General features: G+C 40.5%; 1 protein-coding gene across 2 annotated transcripts in view; it reads right to left on the minus strand.

The window, feature by feature from the left end:
* SEC24B (SEC24 homolog B, COPII component) overlaps positions 1–25,025 on the minus strand; it is a 91,269-nt gene that overhangs the window by 19,048 nt on the left and 47,196 nt on the right. For both annotated transcript variants that reach the window (XM_075543938.1, XM_075543939.1), the window contains 9 exons: positions 20,761–20,984; positions 15,476–15,660; positions 10,779–10,881; positions 8,109–8,235; positions 7,256–7,365; positions 2,987–3,099; positions 1,389–1,507; positions 877–932; positions 431–637 (listed from right to left, as the gene is read on the minus strand). In XM_075543938.1, coding sequence (XP_075400053.1) covers positions 431–637; positions 877–932; positions 1,389–1,507; positions 2,987–3,099; positions 7,256–7,365; positions 8,109–8,235; positions 10,779–10,881; positions 15,476–15,660; positions 20,761–20,984 — 1,244 coding nt within the window. The remainder of the gene's footprint in view (positions 1–430; positions 638–876; positions 933–1,388; positions 1,508–2,986; positions 3,100–7,255; positions 7,366–8,108; positions 8,236–10,778; positions 10,882–15,475; positions 15,661–20,760; positions 20,985–25,025) is intronic.

The following is a 25,025-nucleotide window of genomic DNA, read 5'->3' on the forward strand; positions in this document are numbered from 1 at the left end:
TCTCAGATTTCATATTACCTTATACATAAACAAAACAACAATGGAGTCAGAAAATTAAGTCACATCTTTCCCATTAGGAATTTATCTTTAGCAAGATACTTTTAACCTGTTTTCTCATCTTTAAAAGAGAAAGCTTGAACAAATGATTTCTATATTCCTGACTTGTAATCAAAGTAATAAACAAAATATACATTATCGTATATACTCGAGTATAAGCTGGCCCAAGTATCAGCCGAGGCACCTAATTTTACCACAAAAACTGCATTAAAAATGTGCTGGAAAACTTGGCTTATACACAAGTATATACAGTAATCAAAAACAAGATAACTGGAAGTAAACTCCATTGTTTTTTTAAATTACTAATGAAGTAGAAAAGGTTGAACAATGAAAAAACAATTATGAGTCTACAGGTGGAAGACATATGAAATACCTTTGTGCTCGATCTCTGATTGGGGTCTTCTCGGGACTGCAGAAGTCCTGCCCCCATGGAAGGTAACTGTGTCTGAAATACAGATACGCGGCCACCTGTTGGAGACATCAGTTTAAAGGCCGCCTGAAGCGCAGGACCAAGGGCACTGTGTGTTTCTCTTGTATTGGTGAACATGTTTGGTAATGCATTCAGTAAGTCTTTGATAAGCTGGGGAGACAAAGAGGCAAAATGGAATTACTGAAAACGCAAGGCGGTATTTTCCTTCAAAACATTCCAGAGTCTAGTATGTGCCACTGCAGGTGAGTTTAGGGGACTATAACTGAGACATCAAATAGTTATCTATATGGACTACTGTTTTCCATAAATATAACAAGTAAACAAATAGTAAGCATTTCAAGTTGACTGTTGAAATAACAAACATTTTATGGAAAAAAAATCAACCTTACCTCTTTACTTTCACAAAGATTCACAAGTAAGCTATCTGGTGTGGGTAGAAAAACATCTATGGGAAAATAGATATATTTTAATAAATTAATCAAGACAAAAGAATAAAGTAATTTTAAAAAGAGCTTCATTTTTATCAGTTCACATCTAATGTGTGCTATAATAATGCTTTATTAGATACGTAAGGGGACTTCAAAAAGCTTGTGGAAAAACTGAATTGAAAGAGAATGGAAGTTTTTCCACAAACCTTTTGGAGTCCCCACATTATACCTTCTATGTTTGTTATATAATATAATGTAATGTAATATAAATATGGTGTACGTGCATATGTGTAGGTATGCACACAGATTTAAAAAACTTAAGAGTCAATTAATTTACAGGGACCCAATCTCTTTTTTGACACACACCAGTGTTTGTAAAATGAATGATCCTTCCACATATAAGTGTGACATAAATAAAGCAGCCCCAATTCCAAAATGTACAGTTAGAAAGTCTTATTTTGCTGACTTCTTACCATCTAGATCAGAGACTATGAGCATCTGAGGCTGTGACAGTCCGTCTTGTAAGTTGTAGAAGTGAATAGTGCTATCAAAAGTCATGAATCCTACTCTTGTTCTTGAATCTCCAGGAAGCCTAAAGACAAAAACAGTGATTCTGAACTCCAAGTGCTCAACAGCACACTTCAGAAAACCACGGAGCGGCACACGGGGCTTGCACTGTGGCTGCTGTATGCGGCCAAAGTCAAGACCAACTCGGAGGGACCCTTCAGGGCAGAACTGTCTCGGAAGGTGTTCTACGCATCGTAATGAACAGGAGGGGTTCACGAAAGCACTCTCACCTGCAAAGCTGCTGGTGGTTTCCGACTGCTGGCCTCTAGGGCAGGGGCAAAGACTTTCCCATTGTGCCAATAGGGGTCCTTAAACTAAGTTTAAGGATAATTAAGTGTTTTTAAAGGAGCCAGAAAAAGATCACTCCAATCAGTCCCACAGGATTGTGACAATTTGGAATCGATTTGATGGCAGTGTCTCGGAGTCTGGTTTAAACCAGTACACACAAGGGAAGAGCAAGGATCAGTATTCCATTTTCAGAAGAAACCACCTGTGTGTATAAAATCCATTCACAGCTTCAGAAAATGGAATCACGTCAGTACGATTCAGAACCGGTCAAAATGGAAAAGGAGATGGTTAACAACTAGAGAGCCTCTGCTATCTTTCCCGAGGCACACTTTTTTTTTTTTTTGTTTCCGAGGCACACTTCTTAAAGTGAAAAGCCACTCACACTGTTACTGGGAGCTGGGGAGAGCCCACCAGAACCACTCAGGTGCTGCTGACACTTGTACACGTGTCAAGAACCATGCAGTGGCGTGTCACACCTCTTGTGAAGGTTAGAGTAAACAGAAAAATAAGTGTACAAGCAACGATGTTTTCCAGATCTGGAGGCTGCGTTTTTTAAACAGTTTTATTGGCACATGATCCACATATCCTACAATTCAATAGTTCGATCATTTTGAGAAGAATTGTTATCACATTACCACAAGGGAGGCTGCACTTTCAAAGCTAGCTGAAGTGTTCCTCTATGACTGACATCAGTCAATGCAAAGGTAGGAATCAGGGTTATGTACAGGCAAACCATCTGCCCATCCTATATTCTGTTCCCACGTCCACAATATGGTTAAATACTAATTCGCCAAATGAAAAGCTCCATTGCTGGCTTCCTGAAATATTCAGAGCAAAAACCAATTCCGCTTTTCCTTTGTCTAATCCATTCGGCACCACTGAAACTGGCAATATGAAGTGCTTCCTTGCTCAGACAAAGTACAGCTAGGTATCACATCAGATTCTGATGCTTAGGTGACCACGCCAAGTCAAGCTTTCTGGGCCTGCCCCAGAGCAGCTAGGCTGTATTAATAGTCACATAAAATCTGAGTTCGTTACTACGTATTAAAATGTTAGCATTCACACATTCAGTCCTAAGTCATGAAATAATCCAAGTATTATATGGTTGATAGGAAGTACTTTTAGTGAACAGATAAACATAATCAAATGTAATGAAAACTAAATCTTCTAAGTTTACATTTATACACACATCCATCAAGTAAAGGAATATTCTTACTTGTCGAGATTTTCTAACAGTGATTGGCACAAAATGGCCAAGTATCCAGCTTCCACTGCATTATGAGACACATCTAAGACAAACAAGTACACTGCAGGCTGCGGAGGACGAAGCTGAAAGGAATCAGAGGAACGTAATTTATTTAATTGGTGATCAGTTGGTCTTTTTATAGAACTACTCTTAAAATTTAACAAGTCTATTACACAAAAATATAAATGCACAAAGTGTGTAGTTTTCCTGTAAGATCTCATGTGCTATTGAGGACATCACTCTGTCATTTTTTTTCCCTTGTAACTCTGTTTGTCAGGGATAAGGCATACAGTGAACATATATAATGGGTGGCTAAGAGATTTGACTAATAGAGTTTTTCATTTTTGTCAGTGGCTTTCTTTTTGTTGTTAGGTTGGGTTTTTTTGTTGTTGTTATTGTTTTGACTTCCTTGGTTGTTTTGTTTGGCTTTGCCTGCTTTTTGCACATATTAATGTCTCTGCATGTCTATCTAGATAAGATAGGCGAGATAAATAATTTAGAGATGATAAGAATGGGACCAATGGTTCCTGGGGAATACAGGAGGATGGCAGGTGGGAGAAAGGAAGGTGTGGGTGGGAACCAACCCAGGGATAAGGGAACAACAAGTGAACTAAAATCAATGGAAAGAAGGGCGTGGAATGCCTCATGGGGCTTAATCAAGGGCAATGTAGCAGTGAGGAATGATTAAACAAAACTGAAGGCCAAACATGATGGTGGGACAAGAGGGAAGTTAAAGGAAATAGAGGAAAGAACAAGGAGGCAAAGGACATTTATAGAGGTCTAAATACAGATCATACACATGTAAATATATTTATATAACAAGAAGGGCATAGAACTATGTACTTATATCTATATGTTAAGAATTAAGATAGACATTGGGCCTCAACTCAAGTACTCCCCCAAAGCAAGAACACTTGGTTCTAACAATGCGGCATTCTGTGGTGCTCACCTTCCTCACATGATTGCTGAAGACAAAGTACGCTCATAAGCAAATGTGGTGAAGAAAGCTGATGGTGCCAGGCTATCAAAAGATATAGAATATGGGGTCTTCAAGGCTTGAAGGTAAACAAGCGGCCATCTAACTCAGAAGCAACACAGCCCACATGGAAGAAGCACGCCAACCTGAATGATCATGACGTGTCAATGGGATCAGTTATCAGGCATCTAAGACGCAGAACAAAATCATACCCAATGTGAATGGGGGGGGGGAAGTGGCTGGAAAGAGGGAGAGCGTCGTGGAGTAGAGACCCAAATCCCATCTTTAGACAATTGAACATTCCCCCACAGAAGGGTCCCAAGGAGGATATGTGCTATCAGGGTGCAGCATAGCACCTATGAAACACACGCAACTTTCCTCTAGTTCCTTAATGCTTCCTTCACCCCACTATCATGATCTCAATTCTAACTTATGAATCGGATTAGACCAGAACATGCACACTGCTACAGATAAGGGCCTGCAACAAGGGATTCCAGGATACATAAACCCCTCAGGGCCAACAGTGAGAATAGAGCTACCAGGAGGATAAGGGGAAGGTGAGGGGAGAAAGAGGGAATCGATCACAAGGATTGACATATAACCCCCTCCCCTCCCAGGGGGTTGAACAACAGAAAAGTGGGCAAAAGGCGACAGAGGATGATGTAAGATATGAAAATAATAATCCATAACTTATCAAGAGTTCATGAAGGAAGGGTGGGTAGGGAAGGGGGAAAATGAGGAGTTGATATAAAGGGCTCAAGTAGAAAGAAAATTCTTTGAAAATGATGATGGCAACACAAGTATGAATGTGCTTGACACAATGGATGATTGTGTGGATTGTGATAAGAGATTTAAGAGCCCCAACCAGTATTTAATTAAAGAAAAAGAATTCATGCTGTTTTTGTTAGGTGTGGTGGTACTGTTTGAATGCTTGTAAAAAGTCCTTATCTGTTAGAGATGCAAACCTCTATTAAGGTCGGGGATTAGCATTTCATAAACCCAAGGGTACCTAGAGACTACGGTAGCCTATGGAATAGATGCAACTTATTGAACAAAATGTTGATAAACTGCTGAAGCTTAGTGATGGGTACAAGAGGGCTGATTATATTATTTTCCTTTCTTTGAGATATGCTCAAATTTCTGTTATAAAGTATAAAGCCTTTTCTATATTATTAACTATGTGCCAAGGCTGATGGGGGTTGGGGTGGGGTCATACACCACTTTCATTTAGATTACTTAGATTTAAGTTAGATGAAGACACCGACCAGATGAAGAGCCGAGCCAGAGTTGGGAACATATAAAGAAAAAATGAAAAGTACAAGAATCCCACATATATCAGGAGCTCCGGTTTATTTCACTCAGCAAACAACTAAGAGCATAACTGAAGATACAGGAGAGATACAATTATTATAAATAAAATAAGAAGGAGCAAATATGACACAGATGATAATTTAGACAAAGATTCCACTTTTTAAAAAAAGTAGAAAAGAAAGGTGTTATATTCAGCACAACGAGCAGGTAAAATTTGAGGACTGATTTAGAAAGCGAGTAAAGTGGCATCTATTTGTCTTACTGTGTACTTGGTTAACTACGATGGTGGTCTCATCAGAAGCCTGCAAACTGCAGTTTGAAGCAAAAATATAAAATAGGTGTTTTGAAAACCTTACATGTGAAATAGTTAAGAATCTTTATATTCGCTGTAAGAATTAGAGCACAGCAAGAATTTTAGATATTAGTGCCGACCATCACGAACATTTTTTATTCTGCATTCTCAATTGTGGCTCTCAAGCCATGTGCTGCCTTTTCAGCACAATGTGTGGCTCTGAACTAAACTTAAAGGATCTTATTCAGATACTCGTGATTTATTTATGTATCTCCTTTTGGTCAGAATCTACTGGTGGCTCTCAAATCATTTTAAATTGTTGTGAGGAACACGACTGGTTCTTCTGTCTCAAAAGTTTGCCAATCCCTGTTCTAGAAGATGAAGTAATCTTAAGAAAAAATTTCCATTTGATAACTATAATGTTGCAACTTCCATTTATCTTTAAAAAGTCATACTTTCAGACAACTTCAAAATCTGACAAAATGTCATTTAACAGCAAAGTACAACCTAACCTATATAAGCAGTCCCCACCTAATGATGTATTTCAGTTATCATGAAATATATTTATGATTACCCATGGGATTTTTGGGAGGGAAGGGGGGGTCTCTTATAATCTGTAATAAGGAGAGCTGGTGGTGTCGCGGGCAACATGTTGGTCTGCTAATCCCAAGGATAACAATTTGAAACCACCAGCAGCAGCAGCTCCAGAGGGGAGATGAAGCTTTCTACTCCTGTAAAGAGTCATCGTCTCAGGAACCCATAGGGGAAGTTCTACCCTTTGCTATTGGGTCGCTATGAATCAGAATCGAGTCAATGGGAGTGAGTTTGGGTTTTTATAGTCAATACTGTGGTACTGCATCCAATGTTGCAGTCAGTAATTGGCTGACGTTTTCATTCTCAGATGTTTACCTCTAGACTGTTATTTACCGTATATACTTGAGTATAAGCCGACCCAAAGGTCTGCTGAGGCACCTAATTTTACCACAAAAACTGCATTAAAAATGTGCTGAAAAACTCAGCTTAAACACAAGTATATAGGTAACTGCTGAACTGTTATTAGTGGATCAGCTGACGTTTTTTTCCTAATCAGGCGGTTCAGGCGCTTAAAAATAAATGTACCCAAACACTGAGTGCTTTGCTAAAAGATAGGAAGATTTTGAGGCAGTGAGATTACTGTGAAATATACAGATGATAGAGGGTGAAACAGATAATGCTCACTTAATTTTCTAACTAGTAATTCTATTTCATCCCAGGGAAGGAGGCTCCAGAATTTCTACAAGTGGAGTTATTACTCCAATGGACAAAATGCCACTGCTGTCCCACTATTCTTTGTTAGATGCTTTACTTGTTCTTTAATGTATACACGTATGAAACCACAGTGTGAAGATGGCACAAGGTCTCTATGAATCAGCACTGACTTCACGGCACCTAACAATGACATACAAATTTATAAAATTATAAATTTTATATAAAGATACTGCTATAATAATTGGGGGTGAGGGGTGGGCAGGGAGTAGTTGGCTACATTAGAAGCAGCCTAAGACTGAATCACTGAATAGAACCCGGTCATAAATTAGGGACAACCTGTAATTAATTTACTCATGACTGATTTTATTTATTCATTTTTTTTCCATGACTGATTTTAGTACTGAATAGTTACCATGTAATCTGAAGAAGCAATGAACTCCACCGTTGAATTCTGAACTTCGGGTCGTTTATGAGGTTCACCATATGATCGAGTAAGGGGGTTATACATAAATTCCTCGGGTACTACATAAGAAATAAAAATTCAGTACAAATTTAATAATGTAATTTGTAATAACACACATACACCTACAAATAAAAACCCTCCTCAGCACAATTTCTATGAGGGGTATGAAGAGTCTTGTAAACACTTAATGATAAAAAAATTATTTTCAGAAATCAGAATGCAGGTAATATTGTTTCTTATGCCTGTGCCAATTTAACATACCACATAACAGGAAAAACATCAGAGAAACACAAATTAGAAATAATTACAATGACGAGAACTAAGAAGTAGGTACAGAGACAACAGAGGGGCAGACTCATGTGCAGACACACAGAAACACAGCGTGTGCAGAGCTCTACCGAGCACAATGAACCAATCACAAGACAAAGATGACAGGCCAGCTGGTCAGGGGCAATCATCAGAAATCTGCATGACTTCACCTCATGACCCTTACTGTTTGTTTTATTAAATAAACTTTTGAGTGGCACATGGGTTTTGTACTGCCAATCTTATGGTTAGCAGCCCAAAGTATGTCCTTAAACTACAGAAGGGGCTTTCAAAAAGATCCTGGAAAAACTCTATAAACTTTTCATTCTCTTTTTACACTGAATTTTTTGAAGTCCCCTTATTTTCCTTCCATTAACAAATGGCACGAAAAAAAAATTTTAATTAACATGGAGAAAGAAATCAGGTAATAACAAATGTCAGAAGATTTTTAAAAATAATAATTAAAATGCACTTATGTGAAGAATCTGAAACTCACCATCATTCACTCTATAGCATAAATTGCATTTCCATCTACGTTGATCAATGAAGGATACAAAAGGGTTGATGTATGTTCGACAAGATCGGCACCGCACGATGGTATTGGACGTTATCACTGGCAATTGCTAGGAGATAAAAGTAAGACGTTGCAGCAAGAGGAGAGCACCCACCCCGGGGCAAAACACAACATGAGCCGCTTTGCTGCACGTGCAGAACAGAAGCTACAACTCTGCTTTGAGATGGTTCAAAACAAGCACTTTCGCAACACCCAGCTAGGCACAAAAGCATCTCTCATAGCTTTCCCCACTCTTGTCACAGGCTAAACTTGATCCCTGAGACAACCTTACATCAAAGACAAGAAAGGTTACTCGTCCACAAGAAAAGCTTCGCTGTTCAACAAGAAATGGTAAGTTAAAACTCACTTGATAGAGGTAGATCCCCACACGCCACAGACAGTGTCTCCAACAGCTTTCCTGTCTCAGAGGGGTCACTGGAATCCTGACAATGACCGAACTTGATGCTTGGTCATTGACTTCCCTTTCAACCCAACCTGAAATTCTAGGTTCAAGTATTCTTGCTTGTTCCATGACAAAAGTTTCTTCCCTGGCCCTTTATATATTCATGGTGGTCTTTTCTTTATCTTTGTATTATTTTATCCTGACCATTTTATTTATTTATTTATTTATTTTGAATGTTTCCGCATAAAGCATCGCTCCATAGAGATAAGAACCGAAGCAAAGGTTTGCAAGGGAGTAGGAGTGGGGGTGGGGACGGGGAGGGTGAGCAGGCAGGGGGAACAAACAAGGTCTGTGGGGGGAGGAGGCAGCACTAGAACTGATGGTGATTACACAACTCATTTTAAAAGTGATTAAACCATGGGGCAAAAAAGGAGAAAGTGTTCTAAAATTGATAATGGTAATGACTGTACAACTCTTTTGGAGATACCTGAATTATTGAATTGAATGATATATAGATTAAGTGCCAATAAAACTTTTCTAAAATGTGAGAAATATTGACCCTAAAGAATAAAAATACCGTGCTTTTTATTTACTGATTACAGCTGATGTGAGACTCTCAGGCACTGCTCATTGGACTGCCGTGACGACCTGACAGGAAAGGAGGCCAGGTGCCCACAAAATCAAGCAAAATGTGTCTGAAAATATATATATTAAGGTGGGGTGGGGAAGAAAGAGAAGCTGATACCAAGGGCTCAATGAAAGGTAAATGTCTAGACAAGAATGAAGGCAACATATGTACAAATTCACCTATGGATGTGACAAGAGTTGTAAGAGTGTGTGTGTGTGTGTGTGTGTGTGTGTGTATAATATCAATCTCTTGAGGCTTGGTTTAGTGTGGAAAATTTGGAAAATATGCAAAAAAGTTAGGAAATCACATATTATTCTATCTCCTTTCTGACTTTTTCTTATCAATAATAAACATATATTTGCATTTAATTTCTTTTCACATATATTTTTATTACACAAGTCAATATGCATCAATTGTGAAAAAATGAAAAGTCTACATCACAGTGTAGCCAGAGTACAGATGGCTCCCAGAATGTAGCAAATATGTTAAAGGAGAAAAAACATCACTTGTGTATATAGAAAACGAATTATCATGGTTTTAAGGTAAGGTTAAAAGAGTATTGGCTGAAAACATTCAAGTAACTTATCACATATTATAATTAACCTGATTTTCTATTCATTTCTTCTTTCCTATACATCCTAGCAGGAAAGTAAGTTCAATGACAAAGCTGACTCATCTTTGTGTCCTCAGCATCTGACATAATCGAAACCCAAATCTACTGCCATTGAGTGGAGGGGGCGAGAACCACTGCAGCAGCAAAGTGCAAGGGGAAACACAACTTTATGAAGAAGAAATAAAATGTCTCTGGTAAAACGATTGATGAAAAACTTCGTTTAAATACAAAGCTTTCATATGAAACACCAGAATCATGCATAAACATTTCGTAAGCTGTGAAACCAAACACACTGGGGAAACGTCGACAAGTAACGTTCGTTATAAGGTCGCTGGGTGGCACTGATGGCTTACGAAGGTTGGCTGGTTGAAGATCTGCTTCTGCAAAGATTACAGCCAGGAAACCCTGCCGGGCCGCTCCACTCTTGCACACCGGGCGCCTCCAGCGCCCACCGTCCACACCAGAACCAAGTAATGTTCTAATGCAACAGACTGCAGGCATTTAGGGTTTCTCTGATTTTACAGAAGCACATTGGTTTTGTGCCACTGAGAACAACCATACAGCCCTTTTCCTGGGACTCCTACAGCTCATCAAGCTTCTGGCCTCTCCCAATTTCCCAAACTCCTCAATCTGCAATTGGCCTCCTCTTTTGTAGACCATGTGTGCTACTGTACCCCAATACTGGGGTATTTTCCCAGCAGCACTGGGTAGTGACATACAGCAATTATTCGGTGCATTTGCCCCATCAGAGAAGGACTTCTTAGGAGCAACCCCACTGCTTGCTCCGGGCCCACCACAAAGTGAGTGGCTCAGAAAATGTTTGCAGAACTGAATTGGGCAAAAAGGATTATCTTTCACACAAAATGAAAGAAGGGAGAGGATAAATATTCTAAGAAAGTATCCAGTCTAAGTATCTTGCACACAGGTACACGTCAGCACAAACAAGGATTTAAAGCATGGGTACTTTACCGTTAGGTCTCTGAAGGGATGTAGCAACAATCCTAAAGGTAGTTTAGCTTTATTCAGTAAAGCCTGCGTCTGTGGAATATTTGTCAAAGTACACCGAAAGGAACTGCAAAAAAAACCCCATAAACAACATGAATTAACATTAGCTATGAGAAAAAACAAACAACAATATACTGAGGTAGGTATGAGTTGGAGGTGAGTAAGAACACCTAAGGGTATAAGTGATAAACACCTGGGTAAGTTACAGAACTATAACCAGGAAGATCCTGATTCAACCTGGATGCATATGTCACAACTATGAAATGTCCTAAATTAAGGTTTCATCATCTTCATGGTAGAAAACTACACACACTAAAGAAAGGAAGAAAGCCAATCGCTTCATTTTAACCACCATGTAGGGCAGGCGTTCCCAAAGTGGGCGAGCCCCCAAGGCACGGCACTGAAATGATGGTGGGGCTGCAAAAACAAATGGCTACACTTCATTCTGGATGGTGTCCTTCACGACACGTTATTTCTTCTGTGCGCGCAGGGAGGTGGGGTGCGGTGAGTAACACTTTTTTCGTGAAGGCGGTAGGCCCGGTAAGTGTGAATAAAGGGAGTAGAGAACATGAGTGCAAAGATTCGCTCTGCGTCTTTGATGATTCTGCTCCTGCCGTTCTGCGGTCTGATGATTCTGCTCCTGCTGTACTGCCTTATTCACCACTTAGGCTCTGCCCATGAGACTTGCTAAAAGCTTCCACTTCTTTGTCTGTTCCCGAGATCTATGCCCGCTGCTGTGCTAGAAACCGCACTCTATTTCTTTAGTTGCTTATTACCTGGCCTGCCTTCTCTCTCTGGGGTCGGAGGTTATTGTGTATTTGTTTCACTGCAGCACTGTTCTTCTCACAGAGTTAAGTGCTCAGCGTTTTATATTGTGCTGTTGTGGTAGACACATTATTGTTTGTCAGTTTGAGGATTAAGAGTGTAGGGGTGGAGTCCCACTTGTCAATCAGATCGTAGCCAATGAGCCCTCTGTATGGGCATGGCCTTCTGAGAATTCTGGCACTTCCTCCTTGGAGGCGGTAGACTTCTCTCTCTGCTCACACCCTGGGAGACATAGCAGCTGACAAGACACAAGGACCCACCCGGATGCAGAGGTCCCTGCCAGCGCTGAGATGTTTCCAATGACACTGGATCCAAAGACTTTCTACCCACTGGCCTGTGATTTTCTACATTCGGAGTCATTGCATGTGTTTCCTGAGTCTGAAGAGGCCTTTACAGACTGGTATCGGACTTATGGGGTTGATCTGAACTAGGATGGGATGTTTTCTCAATGTTCAATTGCTCTTGTATAAGAAACTTTTTCTTTTTTTATAAATCTCTTTCTTATACACATATGTGTCCATGGATTTGTTTCTCTGGTCTGCCCAGCTGTGGATTACGGTCAGCGCACAAATAACCGATGCAGGAACAGGCAAAGAAGGGAGAACGAGAAGTATCATAAAAGGAATAAAATCTGCAGAGGAATCAATGCCATTGTGTTGGCGCCCGATGAGTTTCCAGACTGTAACTCTTAACTGGCGCAGCAAGCCATGTCTTTCCCTTATGGAATAGCTAGTGGTTTCTGCAGACCTTGTAGATTGCGGCCAGCCGGAAAGCATTACACCACTGGGGCTCGGTTTACGAACAGTGGTTAATATTAAATAGAGACATATAAGATCATGGGCATTTGAGGGGTGAGGAGGGGAAGATAATGATCGGGTAATACAGAATTAAAAGGTGACCTTTAAGAAATTCTGTAGACACTGAAGACTAAAATCTTATTCCAAGGAGACTGAGTAAGGCATAAGAATAATAAGTATGGGTACCTTTAAAAATACTCCATATAGCCAATCTAATAATAAGACTCATTGGCTCTAGCTCCAAAATACACTTGCAGAATCCAGCCACTTTCCACGTGCCCACCATTAGCTGGAAACAACGCAGAGCGCTGCATTCACGTCTTCGCTCCCAACAGTGCATTCTTCCTATGGCCGCTCTAACAGTCTGCTAGAAAGGCTGCTGCTCTGGCCCCCACTGCCCACATCAGCTCTGGACAGCTTGCAAGGCCTCTGAGCTCACTTTGTACTACACTCTACCACTCTCTGTCCTACTAAACCCAAGTTTATTGCTGGTCCTTGAACACACACAGTTTGTCCCTGTAGTTTGGAACAGTCCTTGCTAAGAATCACTTCATTCAGATATCTCATCAAAGTTAACTCCTTGAGAACACCTGTCCGTACTCCTCAATTAAAAAGTTACCCATGTGCAGGATTTTTTTCATGGTCATATCATGTTATCAGAGAGAAAGCTGGTGAAGCAGTGGTTAAAGCACTCAGCTGCTCAAACTACAAGGTCGGCCAATGCAACACAGTAGCTGATTGTTAGGAGGAAGATGTAATGCTCTGGTTCTACACAGATTTACAGCCTTGGAAACGCTGTAAGAGCAGTTCTACCCTGTCTAAAGGGTCACTCTAAGTTGCAATGAACTCAATGGCAGTGGGTAATATAAGGAGGTCAAATAGTAATGCTACAAGGAAAGAGAAACCTTGTGAAGCTACTGCTTTCCCGTGTTATCTTACATCTATCGATACACTTTTGAGAAACACTTGTTTCTGTCTCTAGCCCTTCCCCGGAAAATTCTGCGCTCGAGTCATTTTCTGAGAGTCTAACTTTTCAAGAGTAGAAAGCCCTGTCTTTCTCCTGTGGAGTGGCGGGTGGTTTCAAACAGCTGCCCATGAGTATTGCAGTTCAATGTGTAACCACTATGTCACTAAGGGACTCAAATCATGTTCCTGTTCAGTATCAAGTGCGGGGAACAAAATTGAGTCTGAAGAGGCACGATCAAGGCTGCAGGGTATATGGATTGAGGTTTCCCAGTGAAATGTTCACAGATAAGCTCTTGCTACCCTAAGACAATGGATAGGTGCACTGATGCAATGAAAACTATTTTCTTGTTACAACTTTCCTGACGCTTTCCCTCACCAAGACAATTTTTTTCTGAAAATTTCCCAATAAGCCAATGTCTTATGTTTTTTGGCAAAAAAAAAAAAAAGAATATCTACTCATGTCACCCCCTGGGAATTCCCAATGGCAGTCACTGTCACCGTTTGAGCTGAGGTCTCTGATTGAATTAAAGTGGCCCAACAGGTCCCTGGTTAGATGGCACCTCGTTGTGGAGGCGCCCTGAGGAGACCAGGTCAGACAGGGGCTGTCTTAAGAGACTTGCCTGCGGCCGTGCACTGGTCACAGACACACGGTTTAACACAGCTAGTTGGGCGTAAACCCTGCGTGCGTGAGCTAGAATTCTAGTAGCGGCTTCGATTGTTTTAGCTTACCCTTGAAGTCATTGGTGTCTGTTTATAAAATGCCTCCCTGTAAAGAAGGTGAAGTTTCATCAGAGATTTTTGTTTTGTTTACTATTCTAGTGTAGCACCTACAAAGAGTACCTGGCACTTAACTTCAGGCATTCAATAAACATCTATTGAAGAAAGTGTCTGAATATGCAGGATGCTACCCTTCTTGCTGACTCAGAGGTGACAGTATTGAGACGTTGAGAAGAAATTTGCAAATCACATAGCTACTTATTAGCAAAATCATGACACAAACCTAAGTTGATCCAACTCTGAGGAAAGACTGCACTCCCAATTGCCATGTTGTGCTATTTAGGAAAGAGGGAAACTTTCACAGAAACAGCTTGCCTAGGTAGACACATACATGTCAATCCCTACCGATGGGGTTACACACACACACACACACACACACACACACACACACACACGTGCGTGCAGAGCTTGGGAAAGTTCATAGGAAAATAGAATCAAAATATAGATAATGGGATTTTCCCACAAACTTTTTGAAGTCTGTGTATGTGTGTGATTTCTATTCATCCATTGGGTAATATGTCTAACCACTCACACCACAAGGCCATCATTCAGATTCATCTCCATCCAATCACGTAGACTTAGAAAGGCAAGTAGCTGTTTTCAACCGGTAGGCCACACCATGGAAGCGATGGTGGCCCCCCTCAGGCACTAAAGGAAGGGCAGAGTGTGCTAAGACAGAGTCCTCAGTCTCTCTCTACTTCCTACTGCATCTTTCTGATTCCAGATAAGATTTTGGATGAAAAAGCCTCTTAATTTTTTAAAAAAGCCTTGACTAAAGAAAAAGTACTGACTGTAAATAACATGAATTCTCCTACAGTGCTGTGGTTCTGAGGGAAGAGAGACTCCAGGAGGAGGAGAGCGTCTTCTGAATTACCGTATTCTTAGGTGGTAGAAGCCCTGAGAGCAGGCACGAATAGAGAGCGCTTGCTTTCTGAGGTTCTGCCAGGTGACATCTGAGCTCACTCACCCAGAGGGTCCCTCAGGGCTTGGTCACCATCAGATGCAGGCTGCCAAATAAACTTCTCCATGGGTGAGGCAATAGGGAATCCAAATCTAAATCCAGGTCAGGGTGGGGTGGTGAGGTGGTGTGTGTGTGTGTGTGTGTGTGTGTGTGTGTGTGTGTGTGTGTGTGTGTGTGTGTGTTTCATCAGCAAGCTATTCAAATTAAATAGAAAAGTTGTTTTTTTTAAACAAATAATCTATTCAGGGAAATAATACCATGCTACTTCTGAAAATCATACAATGTTTTGTTCAAAGCAAATTAAATGACTTAAAGTTATTTAAAAAGATACCTACTCTGGGCTACAATTTAATTTTCTGAGTTCTACATTGAGGTTTGGTACGGGAGCCCACACTGGAGTCGCAGGTAACACATTCCTCTCCTGGGTGAGGTTTACAGGTCTCAGGCTTTCCGGCTGGGGAGAACTCTGCAGACTCAGTCCTGCTAGACTAGAGGACAGCTGGTTCCCACCAGGATACGGCTGAAAGAGCATTTCAAAACAAAACATAAGCAACCAGGAATAAACTATCTCCTAGACAGGAGTTCAACATACTGAAAAAAGCAAGAAAGTAAACAAATTTAGATTTAAGCTGTTAATGAAGGAAGGACATGATGGAAACGCAATTTAAAAGACAACTGAAAACAAAACAGGAATCAAATAAATACACTGGGCAGATTTCAGTTACTAGCAAGGTTAAATGAACATTTCCAGGAACAATGCTATCAACATCAAGAATGTGGTTTCTCACAAACACAGTTCAGACTGGCAGGCCAGGTAGAATGCTCGAGTGATTTCTGGTTTCTTCGTGTACCAATTTTCAGAATGAGCAGATGTCACAGAAATGCACAGTGCTGTCCAAAAGATTTCTACTCACTCATATCCTCCCCCCTTACCTACTTTTTAAATTGTGGCAAACATGACAAAGTGCACATGTTGATGGCATTAATTACATCCATGATGTCTTGCAGTCTGGTATTATTTTCTAATATGAAATGGTCTATTTTGATATTTTATATAAGTAGACTCATACATTTATTCTTTGGCGCTTAGCTTGTTTCACTAGGCAAAAATTTTCACAATCCACCCATGTCATACTATGTCATTTCCTTTTGTTCATAGCCAACTATTAACAAAAGTTGCACAAGCTGTATCCCGTTTTGTTTATCCACTGATCTGTTGATTATTTCCACTCCATTTTTTGGCTCCTGTGAATAATGCTACACTGAACAAGAGAAAAGGTATCTGCTTGAGTTCTTGTTTTCAATTACATGTCAGGAAAAGGACTGCCAGTCACATATCCATCCACTTCATGTCTAACACGTGGCAGTATCATCAAAATTTCCAATGTTGCAACAGCCTCAACAACACTTGTTATTTTATATACAGATATAGATATATATGTGTATTTACACATAGATACACTATATATTTTTAAATGTTGTTGGAAATGTCTCAGAGTAACTACGAGGTTTGTTTTACTCATTGAGCTACTTGTGGGGTCTGTGAAAATGATACAGAAATGAGCGGATGGCATGAATGATTTAATAGGTGCCCCCTTGTGCCTTCAGGCACTGACACAGCCTACAAACTCACTGCCATCGAGTCAATGCACACTCGTAGGGACCCTACAGGGCAGGGTAGAACTGACCCTGTGCGTTTCCAAGACTTAGTCTTCACAGGAGTAGAAAGGCCCACCTTCTTTCCATGGAGCTGGCCTTGCAGTTAGTTGGCAATCCAGGTTTGCAAAAGGCTACACTTTATGGTAAGGCAAATCCAAACAAGCTCACCGCCACCAGGTACATTCGGACTCACAGCGATCCTAGGTAGGGTCTCTAAGACTTCTAAGGCTGTACATCTTTATGGGAGCAGACGACTCCATCTTTCTCCTGCGAAGCAGCTGGTGGGTTGAACCACTAACCTTGTGGTTAGGGGCCCAACACTTAAGCCAAGCACCACCAGGGCTGTTTACAGGAGGAGTCCTACATCTAATCTCCGTCTCCACATTGTCTCTGCCTCCAACGAGGGACCACTGACCTTCGAGGAAAAAAGCTCTGCCCTCAGACTGTCCGGGCTGGTCCAGGGAAGGGCAGTCTGGGGATCAGGAACTCGCTCGAGTATTCCACTGATCTAAACCAGGGTACTCGGGTGGCATGCTTGTGTCACACCCAGACCCAGATGGTAAAAAAACCTCAGAACCAATTCAGTAAACTTTTCTAATCTGCATATGTCTGTATCCTAAACCTGGTCTCTCACTTCTGTAACCTTGCCTCCGACTGGGATCAACTGATCTGCTTCCAATCATGATTTTCCGACAATTTTATTATGTGTCCTTTCTTTCTTTAACTAGCAATGGGTTTGTGAATCCTTTGGACACATTATGCCCTTATGCAGAGGGTCTCCCTCATCCAGACAACGATTGTCTCTGTCCCAATTAAGACTTACTAAAGGGGTCTCTGAAAGATATATTTGAACTTGGGGACTCTTTCCCCCCTATAACATGTGGCATTAAACAGCTATAAAATGATGAATATTATTTAATAATATGGAAAGATTTACTCATACCTTTAAGAGAGTAAGATATTTTCAAAACAATATTCATATCTATCAATATTCCACAAGGCAAACAGTGTAGCAGATTCCCAAATTCTGTTGTGATTATACTTTATGCTGTTTCCTTTATTGTTTTATTTTAGCTTTTCTACATTTCCTGTAATTGATCACACACTTAAATTTTCAAAAATTAAAATTAAAACAGCTACATAACACCTGTACCTAACCTTTCATATTTAAATATCTACTTGTTTCCCTATTTTTTAAACGTGGAAAACAAATTTAAAGTTTCCCTGTGCTCCTCCCTTCCCAAAGGCTACCTACTGGGCTTTCTCACTGCTGAATCAGAGCCATTTCAAGCCAACAAATTCAATGACAGACTTCTGAGTTCAGAACTCTCACACTAAGCATAGTACTTGAAAGCTGATTCAATTTTATTACAGAGCACTGCCTAAAGCTAAGAAAGTAAAATACATTCTAACTAGGGTTTAAAAAACAAATGGTTTGTTTTGAAACTAGCTTGTCCAACAATGATCTTTTAAAATGAAAATCTACAATTATTTAGCATGTAAAAATAGGCCTAAACTATGTGATTAAATAAATCGTCCTTGCGAGTTGACTCTAGAACAGTAGCATATTCAAAACCTATTTTTAAAATTTGACTCCCAAATCCAAACTCGCTGCAATTCCAAATCTGTTTTTGTAATCTCCCTTTAAAGAGAGCCATGTATCAAACCTCACTTTGATTTTCCTTTGCATAAGTCCTTACCAGTTAAAGCAGGGTTAGGGGAGAGGGGAGTGCTTAACTCAGAACTGCAGGGTCTTTGGTGCTGTAACTACAAAGTGGGGGTCTTGGATAAATGGATTTCATTTATTGGGGTCTTGGTTTCCCCATTTAGAAAATGAAAGGGCAATACAGAATATCCGTCCAACTTCCGAGTGTGGACAGGATGCATGGCAAATGGAACTCACTGGCACTACCCATGAAGGGACAAAGGCCAGCCTCCTCTGTGGAAGCGGTCTGGCAGTGGCAGCCACACTGAACTTAGTACTCGCCTGTGACCAGGCGCTTCTATTCCTACAAAGACATCCTCACAAAAAGACAGGCACGAAAACATTCTTAACAGCCCCCAACTAGGTTTGCTCAACAGTTTATCAACAATAGAACAATAAGGTAAGGGAGAGGGGGAAGGGAGTGGTTTATCAGTGGTTTTCAACTTGAATGCAGATTTATCGCCTGAAAATGAAAACTCAGTTCACAATGAAAAAAGCAAAAGAATTGTGTATCTTCACAAAAATGGAATAGCACACTGTTAAGGTTGAGCAAATTGGGGCACAAAAGAATCCATACTGTCTGATCCCATTTAAACAACTTTTAAGACTAGACCAAACCGGTCTATAGTATTAGAAGTTAGCGTAGTGGTTTCTCTTCCTTGAAGATGGGAAGAGATTAGTGATTAAGTGAAGCCTGAGACAGGACTCTGGCTACTTTTAAGTGAGTATGTTCAATTTGCAGAGATTCAAGTTGTATTTTTTAATATTTATAATGTGCTAGATTGGCATTTAAAAATCTTAATTGTAAAAGTGAGAGTAAAAGACCACCGGCAGTCTACTTTTAAGTACTTTGGTTTTAAGAAGCGCATTTCCACCGATTAATAATACAAGCCACTTGCGCTCTGTAACCGTTCTCTTTCCCCAACCTCTCTGAGTTCTATGCCGGGAGCCCAGAGAATGCTACAGTCAGAAGCGATAATACTGAAGGTAGACAAAAAGCCTTGCTGTTTAAGTTTTACGCTTATTCCCAAGACCAAGATCTTCACATTTCCAAATAACCTCCCAAGGAAAACAGGAAAAGAACAGCGATTCCTATTTCCCTATGTGCCGACAAACTTTTCCTGTCAAGGGCCGGAACGCAAGCTTGTAGAGTTTTGAGACAGAAGCCTCTGCTGAAAGGCCGCCGTTCTTCTATTCCAGTGCAAAGGCAATCACAGATCCCACGGGAAAGAACACACGTGACCATGTTCCAATAAGCATGACTTACAAATTCAGCCAACAGGCTAGATTTGGCCCAAAGATCAAGCCTATGAATCTCTGTCTAATGTCATTATGGCAGAACAATCGTGTGACTGCCATGGGCAGAATAGCACTGAACTGCCGATTTTGGGGTTTCTGAGGCTGTACGTCTTCATGGGAGCAAAACGCCTCTCTTTCAGCCCTTATAAATATGCTTTTATCCCCTCCTTGCTCAACGTTTTGAAGAACCTGACGCATTTTTAAACTGCTTTTCTAAAATCTCTCCAAATTATCAGGTACAGTAGGTCAGATGGATTTACAAAGCGTTCTCTCTGGTCCGACGGAGCCTAAGGACATCTAGGGAAAAGGAGGCAAGTCCCGATCAACCGCAGGCTCAGTGCCAGCCCGCTCTCCTCCCTCTTCCTGCGTGCGCACAGGCTAAGGTGGAGCACAGAAACAGACCTTCCTATAGCCACCGCGTCCTCATTGTCAGCCCCCAGTAGGATTAAATTTCTGCCTCTTTAATAAAAATAGTATTTTTTAAATTATAAGATTGTTCTGGCCATGTCAGTAATTTCTTCATATTACTTTCCTCTAAACAAATTTAAAATGCTTTTCATTCTGTCTTATTAATCCGAACCACATTTATACCAGGCCACTTTCTGTAGAGAAAATCTAATTGATAATACAGAATGTTAATATTGATTTGGATTTCCTACCTCATAAGAAAACCAATACTTGTACACTGTTGAGATCCTGTACCTTCACTGTAAAGATAAAGAAATTAACAAGTCCTAATATTTTCACCTAGATTTAAATCTCGATAAACATTGCTATTTATTTATCTCTTATCTTTTTTTCTATGTATCAACATAAAAAACTGATGCCAAATTCTTGTATCTCTGATCCAGGCATGTAATTGTACCTGTTGTCCATTTGCATCGACATGGATTTGCTAAAATTGATAACAGACTCAGTTTTGAAAATTGCAGGGACTTTATGTGACTAAACTGATACCTGAGTATACTGCTGGAACCCAGAATACATGGTGCTACTGGACTGCACTCCGGAATTCAGTGGTGCTGCAGCATTCTGATATCCAGGCTGAAGAGTGGGATAACCATAGCCAAAAGGCTTGGACATTTTTGTAGGCGGAGGAGCAGCAGGAGCCAGAGTTGGAGCAGGATCAGGTTCAGGGGCAGGATCAGGGGCAGGACTGCTGGCTGCTGAAGAAAGCATGTCTAACAGAGAAAAACATAGCACTGCTGTCAGAGAATCAGACACTTTAATAAACACTGTCTCCTAAATGAGCCGTAGCCTTTGGTTTTTCTTTTTCCTTTTTATTACAGACATTTCCAAACATACACATAAATAACTCCCTACCATCGAGTTAAATCCAACTCAAAGCAGAGCTCTGGTGAATCATGCATTGATCGCTAACCACAGGGCTAGCAATTAGAAACTACCAGTTGCTCTTCAGGAGAAAGATAAGGCATTATTAGGTTAAAAAGTAGATGGTGATTTCTTTTACTCACTTCTTACAACTTTTAAGTTTGAAATTACATTGAGATAAAAAATTATGGTAATATTTCAGAAAAATAGATGGACAGTACCGTATATGTTAGAGTATAAGCCAACTCAATTATAAACTGAGGTGCCTAATTTTACCACACACACAAAAATGGGAAACTTATTGACTCAAGTATAAGCCTCGGGTAGGAAATACAGCAGCTATTGGTAAATTTCAATATAAAAACAGATACCAATAAAATTACATTAATTGAAGCATCAGTAGGTTAAATGTATGAATATTTATTTCAAAAAAAAACAGTGAACTAGCTCTGTAAGTGGAGAAGAGGGTCAACAAAAACAATATGGTATCAACAATAACTTTAAAAATACAAAAACCTGAGCTCAACCAGCAACCAAGCTAAAACACAAGAGTTAAAATCCCTCAAAACTGGATTCCTCCTCCTCATCTGTGTGTCCAGAGCTTCAGCGTTAGCTGGTGTGAGGTTATCAGAATACATGTCATCATCACTGAGTTCACATTCATCACCATCACTGCTGTTGTTCTCACGCAAAGCGCTGTCTCCACTGCCACCCACAGCATTACTAAGGCCACGTTTTCTGAAGGTGCATTGCACCATGTCCTCTGGAATCTCATCCCAGGCATCACGAACCCACTTTGCTGTCAATTCCATGTTGGGCTTCATCAGATTTCCAACTTTTGTCAGTCGGGCTTGACCAGATGACATCCATTCATGCCACATCCTTGGCACACGGTCTTTGAAAGGTTTATTTAAACACACATCTCAGGGCTGCAATACAGATGTATGCCCACCTGGAATAATGGCCAAAGTAACTTGAGAAGTCTTTGCTATTTTTTTTTTAATGTCATCAGATGTGTGGGCTCTGAACATATCCCAAATTAACAATGATGATGTTTTTCTTTAAGGCTGCTCCTGGTCATCCGTTCCAAATTTCTTCCAGCAATTTTTTTGTTCCGTTTTCAACCATGTGTGCACACTGTAATTCATTGTGGGAATTTAACCTTTCTTTGGCAAGGCCTTTCTTTTAAAAATTATGACAGGCCACAGCTTACTGTAGGTGCACTAGCCAAACAGGACAGAACAGCTATGAATGGGTTTTCCAATATCCTGTGGTTCTGAGTGAAATACGTAGTTTTGTCCCCCAAACTTGCCACAGTTCTGTTGCTTGGAAGATCAGAAGTCATAGGTGTTTCACCCATATTCCCAATATCTCCCAGGTCATAGTTATGGATCTTTCTTTGTTTTATGATAAATGAATGGAATGACAAACCTATTCACGAAGCGGGTACGTCAACCTACTGACACTACAAAATTTTCAATGCCTGGTGCTTTTTAAAAAAATCTTTTTATTAGGGGCTCATATAACCCTTTTTACAATCTGTACATACATCATTTGTGTCCACCACATTTGTACATATGTTGCCATCATCATTCTCAAAACACCTGCTTTCTACTTGAGCCTTGGTATCAGCTCATTTTTCCCCTCTCTCCCCTCCCCCTGAACCCATAATTTATAAATTATTATTATTTTATCATATCTTACACCATCTGGCATCTCCCTCACCCACTTCTCCACTGTCCATCCCCCAGGGAGGAGGTTATACGCAATTTGTCATCTTTAGCCATTTGAAGGGCACATAAGAGAACTCCCATGCGTGTTATACAGTAATCATTCTGAGGATACTCCATGACCCATTTATGCAATTCCGTCTCTAGAGCCCCATATGAAGTCATTAAACCACATCAGCTTTTTTTGCCTTTGGAATCTTCCCCAAGTCAGCTTTCATTTTCCGCCACTCCCTCACTTGTTTTTGGTCAACACAGAATTCCCTACTTGCAATACTATTATTGCTTTCTTTTGCTCTTGACACAACCTTAAGTTTGAAACCAGCTTCATATGACCTGGGTTTTTGTTAAGTGTGGGATTGGAAGTATTGGGATCCATTTTTTAAAAAGACTTTGAAAAAGAATGCCAATACCATAGGGATTGACTTCTCAAAACATACCATAAGCCCTACTCCAAAAATAAGTCCTACTTATAGTTCGTAAAAGACGTTGACTTGGGGAAGGGAGACTCCGGATAGGGCAAGATATGACAAAATAACGAGGTATAAATTACCAAGGGCACATGAGGGAGGGGGGAAAGGGGAGGGAGGGGAAAAAAAAAGAGGACCTGATGCAAGGGGCTTAAGTGGAGAGCAAATGCTTTGAGAATGGTTGGGGCAGGGAATGTATGGATGTGCTTTATACAATTGATGTATGTATATGTATGGATGGTGATAAGAGTTGTATGAGTCCCTAATAAAATGTAAAAAAAGAAAAGAGGAGAAAAAAATGATTAGGGCAAAGACTGTACAGATGTGCTTTATACAATTGATGTATGTATATGTATGAACTGTGATAAGAATTGTATGAGCCCCAATAAATTGTTAAAAAAAAATAAATAAATACAAGGAAAAAAAGACGTTGACTTACAGTAAAAATAGTGGTGTCCAGGCAACTACCAGTATACATTTAATCAAGTAAAATCAACTGGCAATAGAATGAAGCAAGACAGATAGACTTCACCATGAAAAACAGATACTCCCCACCCCCAAGTATCCCACTCAAAAGACACCCAAAACATGCTGGATCACCAAGGAAGCTGACAGTAATTCGGGATTTGGAGAGTTTGGTATGATAATGTTCCAGAATGCGATGACATGACTATGTTTGCACAGAGCAGCCTGTGTTGGCCCATACTATACACTCTGTGCTACTGCATGTGCTGCATTACTACATACGCTGCCTTACCGCATATATACAAGGCAGCTTGTACAGTTAGAGGCCTAACTCAGGCTGATGATATTCCAGAATGCGATGACATGACTGTTCATAGAGCAGACTGTGTTGGGGCTCATAATATACACACTGCATTGTGTATGCACTGTGTTACTGCATGTGCTGCGTTACTGCATATGCAGCATTACTGCCTATGTATGGAAAGTGCTAACACAACACTTGCAGTAACACAGTGCAGCCACATCAGACATACATCTGACAAGGATGCGGTGCGCCCCAGGTACCAGCACACAGAAGCGGGCAGGTTCTTTCCCAGTAAGGCATGGGCAACACAGAGCCTGTTGGCGTGCAGGAGAAAAGAAGAGCAGTGATATCAGAAGTCATGGGACCACCACAGAGGCTGCAGGCCCCGCAGATGAGCAGGAGAGACCGGAGAATCTGCACTGCACCAGAGAAAAGATAAGTGGGAGCCTCACTCGAGTATAGCCGAGAGGGACTTTTTCAGCATTAAAAAATGTGCTGAAGAACTCGGCTTACACTCGAGTATATACGGTACATATGTATAGTACAAAGTTAGTCTCAAAAACGCACAGGGGAAGTTCCATTCTGTCCAGGGTCGTTGAGTCAGAATTGACTTGATGGTAGTAAGACACACGTAAATACTACAAAGAACTCCCCACGTACCCATCATTCAGCTGCAATAATTAGCAATAAATTACTGAACTTGTTCTACATATTGTCCACTTGTTTGTACAGGCAAACCCCAACTCCTTTATTTTCCAACGAATAATCCGGTTGGCTTTTCTAACAGATAAAAACTTTAAGCGTACTTGTGGCTGACAAGGACTTGTTTTAATTTTAATTTTCTCAGCAGGAACAGGGCCAAGAAGCAAAAGTAAAGTCATAAGGGTATCAACTACTCTTTTTACTAATTTGCCTTTTAGCAGA

This window comes from Tenrec ecaudatus, chromosome 3, assembly GCF_050624435.1.
Source record: "Tenrec ecaudatus isolate mTenEca1 chromosome 3, mTenEca1.hap1, whole genome shotgun sequence".
Lineage (NCBI taxonomy): Eukaryota > Metazoa > Chordata > Mammalia > Afrosoricida > Tenrecidae > Tenrec > Tenrec ecaudatus.